Source organism: Symphalangus syndactylus, chromosome 10 (assembly GCF_028878055.3).
Source record: "Symphalangus syndactylus isolate Jambi chromosome 10, NHGRI_mSymSyn1-v2.1_pri, whole genome shotgun sequence".
NCBI lineage: Eukaryota > Metazoa > Chordata > Mammalia > Primates > Hylobatidae > Symphalangus > Symphalangus syndactylus.
This window is the reverse complement of record NC_072432.2, coordinates 52,045,509-52,068,763: the sequence shown is the minus strand read 5'-3', so window position 1 is coordinate 52,068,763 and position 23,255 is coordinate 52,045,509. Positions and strand designations below refer to the sequence as shown.

At 36.1% G+C, this 23,255-nt stretch overlaps 1 protein-coding gene across 4 annotated transcripts in view; it reads left to right on the top strand.

Moving 5' to 3' along the window:
• The window catches only part of ARHGAP24 (Rho GTPase activating protein 24), a 521,561-nt gene that overhangs the window by 476,325 nt on the left and 21,981 nt on the right, over positions 1–23,255 (top strand). For all 4 annotated transcript variants that reach the window (XM_055297088.2, XM_055297093.2, XM_055297091.2 and 1 more), the window contains 3 exons: positions 10,778–10,910; positions 13,638–13,711; positions 16,298–16,419. In XM_055297088.2, coding sequence (XP_055153063.1) covers positions 10,778–10,910; positions 13,638–13,711; positions 16,298–16,419 — 329 coding nt within the window. The remainder of the gene's footprint in view (positions 1–10,777; positions 10,911–13,637; positions 13,712–16,297; positions 16,420–23,255) is intronic.

Genomic DNA, 23,255 nt, shown 5'->3' with positions numbered 1-23,255 from the left:
ATAACAAAGCAATAATAACAAAAACCAAACCAGAATAAAACAAAAAACTTGCCTCTTCTCAATAAATTTGTTTCATCCTCTCTTTCCTCACTCTGACCCTTCTTAAAAGTAGTCCAAACAGAAAACACTAATATAAGAAACATCTGACATGTAGTGACAAAGGATCCCTTCTAGCAAAGCACACGACTGCATTTTAATGTGAGAGCCACAGGAGAGACACAACTGGATTCTTTTAAAGCTTTTTATGTGTTCCCCTCAATTTATACATACATATTAATAAACTAAGATGTATCGTCCAGTCCAATACACTAAGAATACTTCCATGTTGGAATAAAAGATTGTTGAAGTATTCCAGAGAAGGGACAAGTTTTGTGTGGACTTGAATGATTTTGGCAATAATTTGTTGACTCAACTGGATATACAAGAAAATCTTTTTAATTTCCCTCTTACACTATGAGTTAGAGATTCAGCTGTGTAAAACTAGGCCTCTAGTTACTCATTTCTTGCATGAAGCACAAGGATTTGTTTATTTATTTTTATTGGAAGAAAATATATTTTCTAGAAAAGTATGCATGTGTTTTTCATTGTTCATCCCAGAATTAGATAATCATAATTCTCCAAACTTGAAGTGAATATGGCAGGAAATGAGTGACATGCAGTAAGGTCATTGTTGGGGACACATTAATAAGTTACTTTCTAGCCTTCATTAGCTAGAAAGTTATTTGCGATGTTTGGCTACATTTTATTTTTTATTTAAAAATGGAAATATTAAAGTATATATAATATGGCTTTTAAATGCTGTTAGAAAATATACACACACATATGCACATGTGCACACACACACACACATATTTAAGCATAAATGTATCCCTCAGCATGAAAACACCAATAATACTTCTCTTGGGAAGTCCTTGGTGACATAATCTAAAGTCTCTCCAATTATGAGAAAAATTGTTGAATGTATTATGAAGATTACATTTCCCTTGTTTCTTCTGAAACTCCATCTGCAGAGCTTAGTGAAGGGAAAAACATGTAGGCAGGCAAAATACAATGATGAAGTAACTAAATACAGCCAAAACTTCTCTATTTTTGCTATGCCAAGTTCATTAACAGTTTGCCAAAACTTTTAAGACCATATGAAACTGAAATTACACCCATTGCACTTCAAGTCCTAGGTCCAACTGAAGCAAGAAACGGCTGTGTGATGAAGTCTCAGGCATATATTAATACATTTACTAATAATGAAAAGACATGAAAATTGGAACAGCTATGTAAACTCTCAAAGAAAAAATACTATTAAGTGTTTGTGTATCAGGAATCAAAGGTTAGGAAAATAGTGTACCCAGCTTAGCAAAAAATCAAAACTCATTATCTATAGAATCTAATGAGATAACTGCATCATTATAGTGCACCTAGAGATTGTGCATTATTTCATTCAGTTCTTTTTATTTCTGAGTCATTCCTGGGAGAAATGTGAGGTGAGCAAGAAGTTCACCTCTCTCAAACTAGTCGTGTGACCTATTGTATGGTGGATAGTATAGTATATAGTATAGGTGCTATTTGTTAAGTATAACATTAAAATTTCTACAAATGTGTTTTCTTGTTGTATCTCTTACAGTGAGTAGGTTATATCCACCTGAAAATAGGTCACCTGAATTGGCAATATCTACCAATCTTTTAAATCATTCTTGCATTCCTTAGTATATATGTTACACTTTGTGAATTTAGGAAGTCATGTTCCACAGAGCAGTCAGAGAAGGAGTTAATGTGTGGATGTTACCTCATTATGACTCCCAATCTAGATCTAGAATGCCCATGTTTATTAAAAGTCTTAAGCAAACTAACTACTTTGTCACTGGTAACTACAGATACTCTGTGGGACCTCAAGGTTTTAGCTTTCTCCTGGGACAATTAAAAACAAATGCAATGAAGATCTACTGACACTGAGAAGAGAACAACATCCCACAGGAGCTTTGATTGTTTTTTTTCATACCATAAAACTGATTGGATATGTTTAAAATAATTCTACAAAGAACAAAATATATATGTATCTGTATGTATGTACATTTATGTGTGTGTAATATGTGTATGTACCCACATTTACAATAAAATCTCTGTAGTTTGCAAACAAACTATCATATCTTTATCATTGTTTACTTTCAAAAGTCAATACTTGTTCTAAATAATTATATAGATCATTGATATGACTAGAATCTTAGTTTAATAGAAAAGTCTTTGTGGGCTCATTGACTTTAGATTTAATCACTTTCAGAGAAAGTTAATGGGTTTTTTTGTAAGTTTGGGAAATATTAGTGTCATTTGCAGTATGAGAGGTATTGTGTGCATTTGAATGTTACTTCTAAGTTAAATTTCGATATAAGATTGAATCTTGGGTCTAAAATCAGTAAAGCTGGAGGGACATACTGAGTCATTTTAATAACTGTTGATTTATTTTGTAACTGAGAGCACTTAAGCTTTTAATTAGGTTTTGTTATTGTTGAAACTGAATGCATATGTTGTACAAAGTAGCCTGTTTAAAAGAGTTTTATTCTGATGTAATTATTGTTTTAAGGAAACTTTTCTGAATGTTCTACATCAAGCCTTATAAGTGTCTCGATCCTGCTAACCTTTCTTTTTTGGTTAAAACACCTTGGTACTATAATATAAAATATCAGAATTTATTTTTATTCTTTAGTCTAAATTTTTAATCTACATAGGCACATTATTCTAAAGTGAATTGATGCTCTCAAACATATTAATTCAAACTAAATGACAACAACTCTAATGACTAATTTATAAAATAAGTGTGTGTTTTTTGTGGGATACATATTTGTTTGTTTATGCTTAAACAATTGCCCTTTGCATTCAAATATCGTATTCAAAAGCTTTACAACAATTCATTTTGTTATTTATATTTAGTACTGATGACTACCACCTATATGTGGTTTTTTTTCAACCTTTTTTTTATTATACTTTAAGTTTTAGGGTACATGTGCACAACGTGCATGTTAGTTACATATGTATACATGTGCTAGGAGGACAGGCTTGATACCAGGAAGACCAGTTAATATGATATTGTGTTAGTGGAGGTGAGTAATATAAACTTGAACTTAAGCAGTGTCAGTAAGACTCCCAAAGAAGGTATGGATTCATAAGCTATTATATCAGAATATATACGAACCAGGCATTTGTACTTTTTTTAAAACTTCCCAGGTAATTCCAACATACTGCTCAGAGAATCACCAATCGCTGTTAGATTTAGAGTCCTGGGGACAGTCAAATTTAGTTTGACTTCTAGGTTTCTTGCTTGTTTGTGTAAATGGTGAGGCCATCCATTGTGAAAATAAATGCTAAAAGAGAAACAGTTTTACACAAGGGGAGATTTTTCTGTTGTTGCCAGTCAATTTTGTTCACGTGAAGTTCAAATATGTATGAATCTAAAAATCTAAAAATTCAGTGGAGAGGTCTGATAGATAGATATTATGTAGTCTAGTAGCAATGTGATAGTGGAACTCATGGATTAATCCAAAAAGTGTGCAGGTTATCCAGGAAAACAACACCACTTAGAGGCCAGCAGAGGAAGAAGAGCTTGGGAGCTAACTAGTAAGGAATGGTGGTCAGGGAAGAGGCAAGGAGGAAGGGAAAGGCAAGTAAGGTGTCAAAGAAACATTGAAATAGAGACTTACTCATGGGAAATATTAGTCAGAAATAGAAAATGAATAAATATCCATAATTTTTTTCAGTTTAGGGAGTTAGCTACTTTCTTTTTGAAGAATCTATTGTTTAGAAGCACCAAACTCGGATTGCTCAAAGTAATCTCTGTCTTACAGCTATACTACAAGGTATTTTATTTTTATTTGTTTGAGTATCTTATATACATAAAGAGAGTGATTTGTGTATACGTGTGTGTGTGCACTCACATGCATGTGCTTGCACATATGGGATGTTGGAGTGAATGTATATTAAACTGTCAAATATTCTTTGTACATGATAAGCTAGCATTGAAAGGGAGGAGTCTCTACACACATGCCTCTATACACAGAAGAAATTCTAGAGGGAGGAAAGAAAAGATCAATGTGACAGTTTGGTAAAGCTGGGCACTATATTAGTCTGTTTTCACGCTACTGATAAAGACATACTGGAGACTGCGCAATTTACAAAAGAAAGAGGTTTCATGGAGAACTCACAGTTCCACACGGCTGGGAAATCCTCACAATCATGGTGGAAGGCAAGGAGGAGCAAATCATATCTTACGTGGATGACAGCAGGCAAAGAGAGAGCTCGGGCAGGCCGACTCCCCATTTTTAAAACCATCAGATCTCATGAGACCCATTCACTATCATGAGAACAGCACAGGAAAGACCAGCCCCCATGATTCAATCATCTCACACAGGGTCCCTCCCACAACACATGGGAATTATGAGAGCTACAAGATGAGATTTGGGTGGGGACACAGAGCCAAACCATATCAGGCACTATGTCCCCACCAACATTCTTTACACCACGTCTTCCACTGGGGAATATGGGAGAGACAAATATGTAACTAGTAGGCTCCCACGGGTGTTAGAAATGTTCAGATTTAAACTCGTGACCATTACACATTGGAACTCCCTCCTTTCTTTGGAATTTTCCACTCCAAATATGTGTTCTATATCAGTGTTCCTGAATATTCGCTGCATATGAGAATAAAATATCAATGCCAAAGCTTTAACCCAGATCAATTATACCAGAATGTATAAAACCTAGTCAGCAATTATTAGAAAAAGTTTTCAGGTAATTCCAGTGTGCAGCCAAGGTTGTGAATCCTTGTTTTCTATATCACATTGGTTTATTTGAGAGTGTTTCCATAAACTCACATTAACTGAAAGCATGTTTCTGTTTTTGCAATAACATTTCATCACCTAGTACTCTGACAGTACCATCAACAGTTTTATAGACAAGCTCACCAAAAGTAGACTTGGGGATTGTTTTAGTCAATTCAAACTGTAATAATAAAATACTGTAGACTGGTAGCTTAAACAACAGAAGCTTCTTATTTCATAGTTCCAGAAACTGGAAATCTAAGATCAGGGTGTTAATATGGTTGTGCTCTGGTGAAGGCTGTCTTTTTGGCTTGCAGATAACTGTCTTCTGACTGGATTCTTGGACAAGGGGAGAGAGAAAGAGCAAGCTCTTTAGTGTCTCATTTTATAAAAGCCCTAATCCCATCAGGCCAGGGCCACACCCTCATGAACTCATCTAACCCTAATTACCTCCCAGAGCCCTATCTCCAAGTACCATTACATTAGGAGTTAGGGCTTCAATGTACCAAGAGGATGGGGGGATATTCAGCCCATAGCAGGTATCATGCAGTTCTCTGCCATCAGCAGCTTTAAACCAGGAGAATTCTACTGGGACAAGCACTAGTTCAATGTAGTCCAGCACTTAGCCTGGAGGTGAAACAGTGTTTTGGTTTTGTATATAGTTCAGTGGTGACATTTATGTAACTCTGCAATAAGCCATGACAGTTTAACCAGATTCTAGTTTCACTTCTGAAAAGTGCATCCGTTTTGACAGATACATAAAAAAATAAGTTTGAACAGAACCAGACTTTTTAAAGAGGTGCTGAATTTAGTCTGGAGCTGCTTAGTATCTTTGGAATTGCTTTTCTGTGTCTTGCTGAACTCAGTAGGCAAAGCAGAGGATTGCTTAAGCAAGACCATTTTGTGGTAGCATTGGTGTTGAAAGTACTGCCAAATGCTTTCAGTCTCATGTATGTTCTCCCTGGAGGCTGATGGATACGACATTATTATTTTTTAATTCTAAGTGAGTTTTAGTTCATCTCATTGTGCTTGTTGCAGATAAGTTCACAATATCTTTAATAACTTCCTGTGTGGGTGCATTGAAAATTCATTCTATTCAGTTAAACCAAGGGATTATACTGTATTCTCTATATAGTATTCAGAGTGAAAGATTCCCATTTCTAATTTTGAGGCTTAAATGTTCCAAGGTTTTGTCTGTGTAATATTATACTTGTAATTATGATGGCATTTGGATTTATCAGTGTGTGTAAGTATGTTTATGAGGAAAGGAGGAATGGGGATAGAGAACGAGCAAGGAGCGATTCTCGTCAGACTCCTTTATCCTTGTTCAGATTAATAAGAGGCCTATATTGCACCTAGATGGTGAGTAAGACAGATAATTTCCAGGAAATATAAAGAAGATTCTTCAGTTCACATACCTAGCAGAAACTCAGCAGTTAGAATATACAGAAAGTGTTATGAGGTAGAAGAAAATGAGGCATGGTATGGAAAAGTGTTGGTGATCACTTAGAAATATAAACTCAAAGGAAGGAAAAGGGTCTATGTTGTTCATTTATTTTTCACCTAGCATGTAGCATGAGGCTGTGCACATCATAGGTGTTCAGGAACTACTTGGTAAGTGAATGATTGATCCCAGAATGATCAAAGTAGACCTATGAGAATATAAAATTAAGTCAATCATAGGAAGCCTCAGGTAATTCTCCCTTTAAGTTTGTAAAAAAAGCAATAACCAGGAGGAAACAGGATTCAGACTTAAAGTCCAAGTACAATATAAGAACCAAACTTATATGTTGCTCAATTAAGGGACATATGCTACAAACCAAAATGGTTCAGAATGTTCCACCCTACCACATGTGCAGGTTATATTTACAGGCAGAGAAAAAGAAGTTACCTACGGAAAACAGAAGCGAGGTACAGAGACAGCCCCATTACATGGTATGCATCTCACACATGGTTTGAACAGCTGCCTGTGATTGGCTGAAACTCAGCTATTTGTTCCTAGTTAGGTTTTCACTTTGTTTTTAGTACTGAGTTAGGTTGCAGTTAGGAGCTTGTAGGGAGGACTCCTTGGGCCAGTTTCAATTTTATTTAACATACCAAACAGCATGAATCTACAGCACCTCGTATCTCAGTGATTAGCCAAAAAGAATTTTTGTCTGTGAAGTTTCCTGTTAAAGTACCCCAAATGGGGTTAATAGCAGAACCTACTCATTGGCCTTCAGTGAGGCCCTGATGTTTGCAGATGTGTTGTTGTTATTAGGTGAAGGATTTTTATTCTCCATTGTACATAGACTTTTGCCACAATGCAGTCACTTCACTTCACTTTGGTGAAGACTGAGATGTATTTCTCTGAGACAAAGATGACACTTTCTTTTAGGTACATTGGGCAATTAACACATAATTGATATCTAATTAATTGGTTGCACATATTGAAGTAAATATTAATTTGGCAAAGTAGTGGATTTTCAATAGGAGATAGAAGGCTAGAGAGTAAGATTGACAGGGTTGCTATTTTGTAGACTGAATATACAAAGATATTTTTCAGAGAAACACCAGACTTCCCCATTGCAAAAGGTAGCCTACAGACAATTAGGACATGTGACTGAGAACCTCTTGAGATGAATAAGAACTGGAAAAATATGTTAGATTCTATCCAGAAATGATTATTTTCCTCAGTGAGAAAGGACTATTTTCTTCAGTGAGAAAGGACAAAGCAAAAATGAAAACTCTAGAAAAATGCGGAAGTCTCTATTTCTACAGAGTAGCCTAAGTTTAATAAAGCCCCAAAAAGAGAGTCATAAATTTTTAAATTTTAGCCTTATATAATTGTTCATTTTTTCTTCATCATTTCTATATAATTAGCTGTGTGCGTATATACTATAATGCTAGAAAGCTCTTCTAATGTATCACTTCTGGGAAGGAATAAAATAATCATCCCACTCCACCTTTCTTACCTTGATTCATGGCTCAAATATTTCTATTCTTGGAACATTACTGCTGCTTTGGTGCTAAGAAAATTGCTGGTAGAGGAAGAATGATTCTGCGGCCCTTCATCCTTCACAATTTTTACACCATCCCATTGTCTAACTTTGCAATCTCGCCATCTAGTGTTCAAAGATTCTCAATACCCTAGTTTATAAAATGCTTCACTTCATTAAAAGCAAAACAGTAAAGTGCTAGGCAACTTACATTAAAAACACTGTGTTTGAGAATAGTCAATGTAATAAATAGATCATCAATGAAACTTTACAGCAGATTTCTTGTTAAATGTGTTTCTTATTTATCATTATTGTCTCATTTATTTATTGTATTTATTCATAAATATTTGATAGCTTGTTTATATAGTCATGCAAATTATAAATAACATACTATGTATATTGAAATATATACTTATTTATTTTATATTTTATTTTTATGTTCTTTTCTCTCTGTACTACCTATAACTAACAAAATTGTCATTGACTCTGAAGGCAAACAAATCTGAGTCATGATGGTAGATTGGATTAGAGTGGAATCAAAAGGAAATAGTTTATTGGAATATTTGACTGCTATGCATATCCTTCCCCAGGCTGTGGTTTTTTACTACTAATGACTGTCCCTTCAAGGGGCAGATATAGCAAGAAAAACACAGAAGGCTTTGATGCGCATGAAATACGGTGGTTTGTCAGAAAACAAACAAACAAAAATACTAGTGTCTTCCTTGTCTTACCATTGAGACTATTTTAGGTCTGTCTTTCCAAAACAATTTTTTTGGATTTTAGTTTTAGGAATTAACGAGGATTGCAGTTTTGAAGATGACCTGGAAACACGATTTTTATTTTCTTTACAAGGTTTTAAGATGACCTCTTCTATAGTGTTTATCAGTTCAGAATTTTAGAAAGAAAAACATATTTATTTAATTATCAAGAAAATAAAATTAACTAGTTAAAACAAGCCCTTTCAGATAACTTCCATCATTTTAACATCTATAAAACAGTTGACAGTATGCCTGTTCTGAGAGACCCCAATGTCAAAATGGAAAACCTCAGTCCTTACCCTGAAGGAGACGAAGTCCTATGGTCCATGAGGTTGCTGCCTAGTGCTCAGACCTTACCCACTTCCACTCTGGGCTCTGACCTTCTTAGCCTTTGTCAATTCTGCAAGGACAGGAGGCTTCCTCCCACTTTAGGCTGTTTTTCTCCCTTGCTTTGATTAGAAATGCCTTCTTCTGTCCTTACACACCCTTCGGATCTTGGCTCCAACATCATTTTCTCAGAGAAGACCTCCAAACCCTGTCTCGTTATTAGATGGTATGCAATAATTTTCCTTATTTCCACTCACCTTATTTTGTAATCACATACTTGTCTTATTATCAGCTTAGTATCTGCAGCCTTGACTAGGTTACAAGTAGTGAGCAGGCTAGAATAATACCTCTTTTATTTAAACCCTTGAGGTCCTAGCCACTGTGTTTTCTATAATACTCATTAGGAGTAGATGTGCAGTAAATATTTGATGGAATCAACCTATGGGCCCAAAATTGAGAGCTGAGAAGCCCATTGTCTCAGCTCATATAATTTCACACAGTCGGCTCTGCTTCCATGCCACCGCTGGGATAAGAGAATATTCACGGAGGCAGGAAAGCCCAGTGCCTGCCTTCCAACTTCTCAGAGCACGCCTCTCTAGGGACTTGTCACTTCCTGCAGCACAGCTTGGGAGTGAGGTAAAGAATTCCCTGAGTTGTTCACTACCACTCTTCCCGGTTCCAGGAATCAACTCTCCTTTCAGACTTTTGCTTATTCTCCCCTGAAATACAAAAACAAAACAACTTCCTACACACAAATAAAAACTCTATTCTTCCTGTCTTTACTATCATCCATCTTCATGGATTAACAGGAAATATAAGATACAGAAGACAAAATATAAATTAATATTTTAGTAAGTTATCTTGCCACTCACACTCAGCAGAGGATACAAATAAATTATTCAAGTTATGTAAAGGACGTTAAGTTTTCATTGTTTATTTTCATAGCATTTCTCTTCTTTTCTAGAACACTCTAAGGAATCCCAGCCATCTTAGAATGTTAGACAAGCAATTATGCTTAGAATCAATCATTTTCAAAATGAGCTCTGTTAAAAATTTATAGCGTGTCACACTAAGCTTCGAGTATCTATAGGCAAACACCAACACCTTCTCAAAAATGAGTCCAAAATTTTCAGAGATGAGCGAGAATTTAGTAATTCATTTTGTTATTGAATACACACATACACCCATCTATAGATTTGGTATTTTTTTGTAAATTTTATTACAGTATATTTTATTTAAGATCTAATATATTCTCATTGTTTTCTTAAGTTAACACCTTTGCTTACCATCAAATACACATAAAGAAAAATGCTTGAATGTTCAAATCACACTGAGGATTCTTTAATTTTTTTTTATTTTTATGGGTACATAGTCAGTGTATATATTTATGTGGTACATGAGATATTGTGATACAGGCCTACAATGTGTAATAATTACATCAGGGTAAATGGGCTATGCATCATCACAAGCAGTCATCATTTCTTTGTGTTATAAGCATTCCAATTATACTGTTTTAGTTATTTTTAAATGTACAATAAATTATTGTTGACTGTAGTCACCCTGTCATGCTATCAAATATTAGATCTTATACATTCTACCTTACTATATTTTGTATCCGTTAACCATCCCCACTCCCACCCCACCCACGCACACATACACTTATCCCTCCCAACCTCTGGTAACCATCATTCCACTCTCACACTGAGGATTCTATAGATCCTCCTAGGCCTTCTTCTCCCCACCTGTGGTGGCATCTAATAGGCATCACATAAATGAGTGTTCTCTGAAAACTGGGTTGATTCATTCAATTGCCAACTTGGATAGAATTCTGACTTCTGGGCTCTTGAAAAACAATAAATAGAATGGTATGAAGTTTACTCTGAAGAATATCTTCATACTTCTATCTCCACAGCAACACAGATGTACACACCGTGGCATCACTTCTTAAGCTGTACCTCCGAGAACTTCCAGAACCAGTTATTCCTTATGCAAAGTATGAAGATTTTTTGTCATGTGCCAAACTGCTCAGCAAGGAAGAGGAAGCAGTAAGTTGATGCATTTATTTCCAAATAAGCTTTTGTTTGGAATTTTTATCTGTGTTCTTAGTCTTAAATCTGTAAATTTCCATTGCCCTATCCCAGTGTTACTCTCCACTATCCTTTGTATTGACCTCATACACACTGAGACTTGCCATATACAGCTCAAGTACCATTTCTGATCCGCTCTCTGATCGAAAAAAAGAATATGGCTGAATAAATTAAATCAGCACGACTTGCCACTTTATTTCCCTAAATGATAAATGCAGTGCTATGTCAGGCCACACATGCCACAAAAGAAGTGACTGCTGTGTCTCATAATCTTTTAATTGTGTGGACCCAAACCACTTCAAACAGTGGCTTATATACAAAATCCTACCTACTACTGTTTCTTTAAACAGCTTTGTTAAGGTATAATTTTTATACAATACAATCGCCCATTTAAAATGTATAATTCGGTGTGTTTTAGTATATTCTCAAAGTTGTGCAACTCTGAGATATTAGATTATCACCAAAATCTAATTTTAGAATATTTACAATATTTTTATTGCCTCAAAATAAACCCCACACCCTCTCTTAATTCTCCTTTTTCTCCAGCTCTTGGCAACTACTAATCTATTTTCTGTCCCTATAGATTTGCCTATTCTGGACATTCCTTATAAATGGAATCATTCAATGTTTGTGTGTGTGTGTGCATGATTGGCTTCTTTCACTGTTTTCAAAGTTTACTCATGTTGTGCCATTTATCAGTATTTCATTCCTTTTAATTATAAACAATATTCCATTGTTCATCCATTCATCAGAGAGACCTTTGGGTTTTTTTATTATTTGGCTATTATAAATAATGCTGTTGTGAACATCCATGTACAAAGTTTTCATGGACCTATGTTTTTATTTCTCTTGAGTATATACCTAGAAGGTAGAATTGTTGGGCCATATGTAACTCTGTTTTTCAAAAGGGCTCCAGTATTTTAAATTCCCACCAGCAATGAGTGCAGATTCTGATTTCTTCAAATCTCTGCCATCACTTGTTGCCTGTCGTTTTTATCTTAGCCATCCTAACATGAGTAAAGTCATATCTCATTGAAGATTGAATAGCATTTCCCTGATGGCTAATGATGCTGAACATCTTTTCATGTGCTTATTGGATATTAGTATATTGCCTTTCGAGGAATATCTATTCAGATTATTTCCCCATTTTCAGTTGGGTTATTTGCCTTATTATTAATAGTATTGAGTTGTGAGAGTTTATATAGTTTAGATGTATGTCCCTTATAAATATGATTTTAAATATTTTCTCACATTCTGTGAGTTGTCTCTTCATTTTATTGATGGTGTCCTTTGAAACACAAAAGTTGTACACTTTGATGAAGTCAAATTTATCTATTTTTAATCAATTGTGGTTTTGTGTCATATCTAAGAAGACTTTGCTTAATACAAAGTTACTCCTTAATACAAAGAGTTACTCCTATATTTTCTTCTAAGACTTCTATAGCTTCAGCTTTTACATTTAGAACTATGACTCACATTGAGTTCATTTTTGGTTTTGGTGTGAGGAAAGGAACAAACTTAATTCTTCTTCATGTGGATATACAATTGTCCCAGCACCGTTTGTTAAAAGACTATTCTTTCCCCCATTAGATTTTCTTGGCACTTATGTTAAAAACTGCTGCCAATTTGTTTGTTTGTTTGTTTGTTTGTTTGTTTGTTTTGAGATGGAGTCTTGCTCTGTTGCCCAGGCTGGAGAGCAGTGGCGCGATCTTGGCTCACTGCAAGCTCCGCCTCCCGGGTTCATGCCATTCTCCTGCCTCAGCCTCCCGAGTAGCTGGGACTACAGGCGCCTGCCACCACACCCGCCTAATTTTTTTTTTTTTTTTTTGTATTTTTAGTAGAGATGGGGTTTCACCGTGTTAGCCAGGATGGTCTCGATCTCCTGACCTCGTGATCCGCCTGCCTCAGCCTCCCAAAGTGCTGGGATTACAGGTGTGAGCCACCGCACCCGGCCTAACTGCTGCCTATTTTTATAAATGCAGTTTTATTCCATTTGTCAAATAATATTGTCTGTGGCTGCTTTTGCAGTACAACAGAAGAGTTGAGTGGTTGCAAACAGAGACCATTTGTCCCATAAAGCCTCAAATATTTACAATCTGGACCTTTATGGGCAGAAGAAGAAAGCAAGTTACATTATCCATTGGCTTTTCTGCTATCATTTACATTTTAGGGGAAGTCATATAATGAGAAGAACCAAATAAATTCTTCCCTTGTGAAATTTCCAGAAAGATCACTTTTTCAATTATCCTCCCTCCTCACATGATGTGTCCTAAACATGACCAGCTCTGAGAGACTTTTGTCAGTAGATGTATTTGTCTATGTTCTACACATGCTAAAACTGGGAAGGACGCTCACTACATTGTTTACTCTTCTTCAAATAATCTTATTAATAAATGAGCTTATCTTCTCTTTTCAGTCAATTGTGAACAAATGTTAAAAATGATAACAGCTTCACTTGAATCTGTTTCTCCACAAATAGTACTTATGGAGATATTTTAAATGCTTGTACATCTCTGAAAATATATCTAAAATATTCACTGTGACGGTGGTAAGTTTTCGGGACAAGATCTTTCACAGATAACATGTGAAACTAATTTTATAAAAAACGATATGGCCATTTCCACTTGCTTTAATTCTAAGGCCAACTTGTAGAAAAATAATATTTATTTTCTTCTTTGTACTCAGGGTGTTAAGGAATTAGCAAAGCAGGTGAAGAGTTTGCCAGTGGTAAATTACAACCTCCTCAAGTATATTTGCAGGTAAGAACTGTCCTAAGGACAAACGTAAACAAGAGAAGACATATTTAGCCTGATACTAATTTGTGTCTGACAATGAATAAAGTCACTCAACTACTTTGCACCCTAGTGTTGGCCTCTGTAAAATTAAAAGATTGGACAAGGTGATCTCAAAGGCTTCTCTGAGCATTAAATTGCTTGATTTTGAAATGTGATGTTTTTGAAGTTTCTCTTGCCTCTACACACTAAAGATAGGTTGTTTTGAACTTCAAATTTTTCGTACTGTTTCAGAAGTGTCATTGTTTAGGAAAAGAAGCATGCCACCTTGGCATGAGAAATATCTGCATGGGAGCCAAGATTGTGCCATTGACTAGTTGCTTGTCTTATGCAATTCTCTTATTCTTTCTGAGTCTCAGGGTCCTAATAGGTAAAATGGTAATGAAAACGCATATTTCACAAAGTTGTTTTAAAAATTAAATTATATTTTAAATGATTAGTGTATAGTAAGCATTCAATAAATGTTATTTTTTTTCCATTTCTCTCCCACCTCAGGTTTCATTAAAGACATTTGTAACTGAATTCTGTTAGAGAAATAATTGTGCCTGAAAAATAATTGTGTCTTGAAAAATATACCTCTCAATGTATAACTCAAGGCCTGGGACGGGATATGCCATATATGTGCCCCTGTTTAAGAAACCAAATATGCAAAATTGAAACAATAAATTTAAATAGAGAGTGATGATTGGCACTACAAGTCACTGCAGGGTGTCTTACATGATAGCTTCCCAGTCCATTTTAAAATAAAATTCAAAGTTTTAATTGAGTACGGTGCATCATTTATGTAAGTGTTTGGTGTTATGATTAGATAAGCATTCAAGGGACTAGGAACTATGAAGTCTAAGACTAATATGAGACATTTTGGTGTTAATTGTCAATGTAACTGAGTAGAAATTCCAAGTCCTCCCACAATAAGTTCCTCTAGTGATGATTATACTTAGAAGCAAACAGTACCTTGGGTTCCAGAATTTGAAAAAGCAGGAAATCATGCCATTGACAGCTTAGACTTATTAATATGGAAGCTTATAATCCAAACATTTTGAACTAATTCAAGTTATTCTAGTGGGTGAGACAGAGATTACATTCTCCTTAAGTAAAAGGGATGAAAAAGTTTCTTTGGAACCAAATTGTAAGTCTTTATCTCCACAATAGAATGCCTAACCTCATGAAAGATTTAAGCAGACTTTTAATTTCAGGTAATTTAAATAAGAGATACTAGTTTGACTTTTTGCCTTCAGTGTTACTGTAGTTTAGGTTGTGTAACAGTAGTGAATGTGTGGAAATAGGCACCTTTTTTAAAAGTCATGATATAGTAGTTAAGGGTACGGCCTCTGGTGTCACATCCTCTGGTGGGTTCAAATCTTAGCTTTGCCCCTTACTAACTCTGTCTTTGGAGAAGATCCCCCGCTGATACCACATGACTCTCATCTGTAAAACAGAGACAATAATGGTACCTACCTCAGAGAGATGCTTTGAGAATTTAATAAATTAGCACTATGACAGACACATACTAGTACTATATAAATGTTATTTTAATTTTTCATTATTTCCTCTTTATCTCATCAGTACAGTTAGCAAGCCATGAAATTACAGAAGCTCTTGTATAAATGAAGAGGAGGTAGGGAATGAAGGAATGCTGAAAGATTATGTAAACAATCTCTCCTATTATTTCATGCCTCTTACTTTTTAGCGCCTAATAAATAGAAACAGTTTGCATTTACAGTTTTTTGTATCATTATAACTGTGTTTTAATTTCTGCAGCATTTTATCTTTTTTTTTTTTTTCCCGAGACCGAATTTCAGTCTTGTTGCCCAGGCTGGAGTGCAATGGTGCAATCTTGGCTCACTGCAACCTCCACTTCCCGAGTTCAAGCGATTCTTCTGCCTCAGCCTCCCAGGTAGCTGGGATTACAGGTGCCTGCCACTGCACCCAGCTAGTTTTTGTATTTTTTTAGTAGAGATGGGGTTTCACCATGTGTTGGCCAGGCTGGTCTCGAACTCTTGACCTCAGGTGATCCACCTGCCTTGGCCTCCCAAAGTGCTGGGATTACAGGTGTGAGCCACCATGCCCAGCCTGTATTTTATCTCATTTCTTAATATACTTTAATTTTGAAGCTCACAAATTACCTCACAAAGAGGGTTAATTCCTCCTCTCTAAAATAAGGCATCCTACCAGCTGATCTTATCTACAGTCCCCTAATTGAATAGAGGTATAAAATTATTACTTTATTGAGGGATTGGAAGGGAATCCACATTGTTGACTCTCAAGTCCATATTAGTCTTGTCCAAACACACCTGTTCCTTTGATTGACAGAGGAAATCAAAGCAGGCCAGGCCAAGACAGATAGTTGATATGATAAATAAAGTTTGATCCTTCCTAATTTGCAATACATTGTCCCTATGTTTGAGTGAGAGATCGGTGAACATCCAAATAATTCTGTCTCCATAGTCATCTTTGAACATACTTTAGTTTGTAAATTTTCTAATGATTGATTTTTCTTCCACTGGCAAATTTGATCCCATTGTGTTTCAATCATATGCTTATACTCCATAGGTTCTTGGATGAAGTACAGTCCTACTCAGGAGTTAACAAAATGAGTGTGCAGAACTTGGCAACTGTCTTTGGTCCTAATATCCTGCGCCCCAAAGTGGAAGATCCTTTGACTATCATGGAGGGTAAGTAAATGTTTATCTTATACCCTCATCAAAAGAAGAAACAATTATCTCTTGATTGGCCAGAATCTACTCATCTCTGAGCAAACCAAGGTAATAAGTGAATACATGGCAACTCCATTTATTAACTGAAGTTCTTTAAATGTAAAATCTTCCTTTTGAAAGTCAGATATTTTTTGTTTGTGTTTACTTAACATAAAATGTACTAAATGCCTCTTCATTAGCCTTACAAGAATAAATGAAACCTTCATAAATCATATGTATTCAAGAACTGAAAAAAACTACCTTACTTTGTGAGTTCAATACAATTTTCAGAAAATTCAAAAAGTTATTATTTTCAGTTAATATACATTTTTATTAATTTTGATTTTATTTGGCTGACTTAGGGAAAAATGGTCTTTTATAAGACAATGCTGCTTGTTTATTTGTAAGTTAAAACATGAAAGAATTTTTATTGTTCAAATTACAAAGTATCTCAATTATTTTCCACAATGAATGGTACTTTCTGTTTTTTTCCAGCAGGCCTAGGTGCTCTATGTCATTAATAGCACCATTGTTTGCTGCAAACTGGACTAATTTATGATTTCAGAATTTAAATGAAAAAGGAAAGGAGAAACAATAATTATTTTTAGATTCACTCTGGGTTTATTTAGTCTAGAACAAAATGTCCCCCTCAGTCGCCTGGATTTTACTACCTGATACTGTTCCTTTTCTTAAAATTCCAATATTTTCCTTTCTTTAGATCTTGTGTGTGAGAAAAAAAGCTTTTGCATGTCTGCCTGCATCACTTCAGTTTAATTTCCTTTGTTAAACACCAAGGGCAATATAAGTTGAACATCATATTTTTGGCAATGAGATAGTTCAGAAACCTTAATTTCTGTCTGAAAAGTTTAGCAGACATCAGAAAACATGAAATTTGAAGCTACAAGAAGCTTGGAGATACAGTAGTCCATTGTTTTTTGAAATCTTTATTATAAATTAAAATACATGCAATACAGAACACCACCACACACTCGCACACACACATACACCATCTTAATGAATTAAATAAAACAAGTACTCTAGAAATAACTATGTATTTAAAAATAGAGAACTTTTCCAGGTATCCCCAAAACTCTTCCTGTGCCCTGACCCAATCCCAGTGTCTGTCATCCTAATATCCAGACTTTTATAGCAATTTCTTTGTGTTTCTTTGTAGTTTTATCACCCAAATGGACTTCCCAGACATTACATTTAAGTTTCCTATTCCTTTACTTGATACCTTTTAAGAATTTTTTAATATACAGCACCCCCTATAATTTGCCATTTGAAAAATCATGTTATTTCACTTGTGGAGTTTCCCATAGTCTGGATTTGTTGATTCATGGATTTGTTGATTCATGGTGCAATGTAATATATTAATATTTCTCTGCCCTCTGCATTGTCTACAAGTTAGGACCTGGATAAAATCCATGTTTGATCTGCTTGGCATGACCTTTGATTGTGTTGTGTCCTTTAATCAGGAGACACATAATGTCACCTTATCTCTCTTTTTGTGAACTTAATAAAATTCCTAAGACTATTAATTTGCTGGAAGCTGAAATGCTGATATTGTAATTATGTGGTTTTTTCCAACTCATTATCGTGGTAAAACACACATAGTGTAAAATGTATCATCTTAACCATTTTTAAGTTCACAGTTCAGTAGCATTCAGTACTTTCACATTGTCTTGCAACCATCACCGCCATCCATCTCCAGAGCTTTTTTTACATTGCAAAACTGAAACTCCCTACCCATTAAACACGAACTCCCCTTTCCCTCTCCCCCAGACCCTGGCAACTACTCTTCTGCTTTCAGTTTCTATGAATTTGTCTACTCTAGGTACCTCATATACCTGTTATACTGTACTTGTCTTGTTGTGACTGGCTTATTTCACTTAGCATAATGTCATCAAGGTTCATCCATGTGGCAATATTTTAATTTTTAAATTAATAATTTGAACACTTTAAAAAATTTTCTTCTCATCTACTACTTAGGAACCCAATGGTATCTTTAAAAGGCAAGATAAATACTGCTTGAGTCTTTCCCTTTACTTACCAGTTTTTAAAGCACATAAACAGATTTTTTAACTCCTCTACAAGTGAGTACTATTTTCTTTGTCTTCCCAGTATACATATTATTGTGAATATTTTAAAAATATCATTATAAAGTCATGTATTAAAATAAATTTGCTTGGTCAATACATTGTAATTACTGTCCTTCATTGAATCTCAAATTTTCCCATCTTTGGCCAGTGGAAGCATCTTCAAGTTGTCTTCTTAGTTCTTTTGACACGGCCTTCCTAGTTTGGGGTAGCTATTTTTCTCTGTAGTATGACAAGGTTTCTTAGGCTCATATATTTTATGCCCCAAACCTGGAATCAGTCAATTTCCAACAACTCCTGACTTCTTTTAGTGGGGAAATGATATTTCAAGGCAAGCTAGATGCTTAGTGCCAATGATACTCATTGCTACTGGCTTGGTCATTGTTTCTAGTCTTTTTAGTGGGCAGAGCTAGTAGATATAAATGCACACTACACATGTACATATTACATGCATAATAAACATATATATACACATTTACCTATTGAAGAAAAAGTGCCTCACAAGTTCACATTAGTTACAATTCAAAATTATAACTACAGGGTTTTTATTTATTCCTTTCTCTTTACAGTTTTATTCCCTTTCTTCCAAGGAATCCTGGTTTGCAAAGACACTGAGGATAACAGAATTAGAACATCTCATAATTAATCATTTGCTCTATAACTCATCACACACACACAGTAGTCTCAGAATAACAATACCAACACCAGTATGATTACTGCAAAATTCTTTACATGTGCTCTTTTAATCCTCCTTTTATTCTTTTAATATTTATACTATATGCTTTCAGAATATATACCCATTATACACTATTCCCTTTCCATTTTAGTCCTCATTTAATCTTTGGTGCTATGTATATAAATCTATCCACTTAATGTTCACTACTGGTCCTTGTATTGATGTCTTTCCAGCCTAGAGATTCTCAAAATGTAGTATTCAGATAACTGGGGGCCCCAGAGATGCATTCAGGAGGTCCATGGGCTCAAATGTATTTTCATTGTAATATGAAGATGCTGTTGCCCTTTCACTGTGTTGACATTTGCACAGATGGTGCTAAAGCCGTGACGGGTACAGCAGCTGGCACCTTAGTAAGAATCAAGGCAGTGCCACCAAACCCCACTAGCACCATATTCTTCATCACCGTGCATTTACAACAGGGAAGAAAATTCCAATTTTACTTAGGAATGTTCTGGCTGAGCAGTAAAAAATATTAATTGCATTAAATATTCAACCTTGAGAACAAATTTCTTTCATATTAGGGTGGAGAGGTGGCTGTCTGTATAAAGCACTTCTGCATACTGCCTCTAAAAGTAACACAATGATTGGCTCAAGGGGAAGCATTTGTGTGATATTTGAGCAGCACTAACTGATTTTTCTTGGAACTCCATTTTTATTTGAAAGAACAACTGACAAACTACAGTTATTCAGACTAGAGCGTTTAACAGACACATTCTCAAAAATGAACTAAACGTTTCACTTCAAGAAATACAGCTGTCAGAGTTTGTTGCCATTGACAAAATTTAAACTTGCATGTGGCAAATTTGTATTCAAAACCTTGAGCTTGACAGCTTCCTAAATTCCTAAGCACTTTTCTGGTGAGATTAGTGTTGATATTAACAAATCTATAGTATCTTTGATACTATAGAAATACGTGTGTCAGGATTTGGAAGATTAGCATAACTCAGTGAATTTTCCAAATGACATGTCACAACTCCATGTGTGTGTAATGGATCCATTCAGGTTAGCTTTTCTGACTTCACAGAGCTCAATCTGTTTTTTCACATCGTATCAAAAAATATTGCATCTTGCTTCCTGAGATGTCCTGGCTTTATTGCCATCTTGATTTTCATGGGTCTTTCTTCCCGTTTTTTCATTTCTGTTCTCCTAGTCCTTCCCAATTTTCACCTCTCTCTTAGCAGTATCCCCTCCATGCAAAGCCCTGTCTGGAAGGGAGTCCTGGCTGGTCAGTGTGGAGAGATCTTAGGGGCTGGATGTCTCACTCCTTCAGACCTTGCCATCGGCCACCTCTATTGGACTGGGTGCAATCCCTCCCACTTTTAGCCACTCTTCTTAAATTAACTCTTCGCATTTTCCAGTGAATATCTATGGGGCGCTTTGGGGATATTCTATTTCCAGGCCCATCAGAGCCCCCATTGCTCCTCTCTCCTTCGCTCTACAGAGACACTGACATCATGCAGGCCTTGTGGAAATGGGGATTTGTCTCGACCAACATATATTTGGGGCTTTTGGGGAGATACCCTGTCAGCTAGTTTTTTGGAAATGTTGCCCATGAGTTTTGGCTTTGCTATCTAGTTGCTCTGTTTTTATGTGAGGATTTCAGGAGATCCAATACTGTGCTGCGATCATCTTCCTAGAAGTCAGTGTTTTTGTTGTTATTCTTTAAACTATTGTTGCAAATCTTGTTATTTGAGGAGAAATCTTTTAAAAATTGCATAGTGTCCCCCTGCCTCCTTTGTGGATAAGAAACCTGATACCCAATGAGAAAAGTAAATTTCTCTAAATACACCAATAATTGTGTAAGGGATAGGTGCACAAGTAGATAAGTTGTTTTTGTTTTTGTTTTTTGTTTTTTGTTTTTTTTGAAGTACAGGAAAAATGGAGAAGCAAAATAATCCCATCTGTTATCATAATTTGCTGGGGGTCACAGGAAGGTCTCCCCATTCCCTGGGAGTGTAGTTTTTCATTTAACCCAGGATCAATCAGGCCCCAGGGGAAACCAGCTCACAGCAACCAAACTTTTCAGGAGACCTCACTGAGCACATAAACCACCTAGCTACATCCTGGCCCAGTCTTCAGCATGAGTCAGTATTTAAAGAAAAAGTGTTCTTGCATCCAAAAATAATTAGGAACAAGTTAGATGTTTATTGTGTCTCTAGAGAAAATACTAAATCTGACTGCATTCTTAATGCATAGAAAGTCGTTTTTTGTGTGTTTTTTTAACTTGTTTTATTTTATTCTATTTTAAGTTCTGGGGCACATGTACAGGATGTGCAGGTTTGTTACATAGGTAAATGTGTGCCATGGTGATTTGCTGTGCCTGTCAACCCATCACCTAGATATTAAGCCCAGCATCCATTAGCTACATTTCCTGATGCTTTCCCTCCCCGCCTTCCCCCAACAAATACCAGTGTGTGTTGTTCCCCTCCCTATGTCCATGTGTTCACACTGTTCAGCTCCCACTTGTGAGTGAGAACATGGGGTGGTTGGTTTTCTGTTCCTGCATTAGTTTGCTGAGTATAATGGCTTCCAGCTCCATCCATGTCCCTGCAAAGGACATGATCTCGTTCCTTTTTATGGCATGGCTGCAAAGTATTCCGTGATGTATATGTACCACATTTTCTTTATCCGGTCTATCATTGGTGGACATTTGCGTTGATTTCATGTCTTTGCTATTGTGAATAGTGCTGCAGTGAACATATGTGTGCATGTATCTTTATAACAGAATTATTTATATTCCTTTGGGTATATACCCTGTAATGGGATTGCTGGATCAAATGGTATTTCTGGTTCTAGATCTTTGAGGAATCACCACACTGTCTTCCACAATGGTTGAACTAATTTACATTCCTACCAATAGCATAAAAGTGTTCCTATTTCTCTGCCTCGTTGACAGCATCTATTGTTTCTTGACTTTTTAATAATCACCATTCTGACTGGCATGAGATGGCATCTCATTGGAACTTAAACAAATTTACAAGAAAAAAACAAAAACAACCCCATTAAAAGTGGGCAAAAGACATGAACAGACGCTTCTCAAAAGAAGACATTTATGCAGCCAACAAACTTACTTTAAAAAGCTCAACATCACTGATCATTAGAGAAATGCAAATCAAAACTACAAAAAAAAGTTGTTTGAAAGTACTCTGTTGTTGTCTCCCCTGCTCTCAGAACTCTCCCAAATCCATTCCATGCAGTGTGCCTCAAAACTCTCCCAAATCCATACCACACAGTGTGCCTCAAAACTCTCCCAAATCCATACCACACAGTGTCTCTCAAAACTCTCCCAAATCCATACCACACAGTGTCTCTCAAAACTCTCCCAAATCCATACCACACAGTGTCTCTCAAAACTCTCCCAAATCCATACCACACAGTGTCTCTCAAAACTCTCCCAAATCCATACCACACAGTGTGCCTCAAAACTCTCCCAAATCCATACCACACAGTGTCTCTCAAAACTCTCCCAAATCCATACCACACAGTGTGCCTCAAAACTCTCCCAAATCCATACCACACAGTGTCTCTCAAAACTCTCCCAAATCCATACCACACAGTGTCTCTCAAAACTCTCCCAAATCCATACCACACAGTGTCTCTCAAAACTCTCCCAAATCCATACCACACAGTGTCTCTCAAAACTCTCCCAAATCCATACCACACAGTGTGCCTCAAAACTCTCCCAAATCCATACCACACAGTGTCTCTCAAAACTCTCCCAAATCCATACCACACAGTGTGCCTCAAAACTCTCCCAAATCCATACCACACAGTGTCTCTCAAAACTCTCCCAAATCCATACCACACAGTGTCTCTCAAAACTCTCCCAAATCCATACCACACAGTGTCTCTCAAAACTCTCCCAAATCCATTCCATGCAGTGTCTCTCAAAACTCTCCCAAATCCATACCACACAGTGTCTCTCAAAACTCTCCCAAATCCATACCACACAGTGTCTCTCAAAACTCTCCCAAATCCGT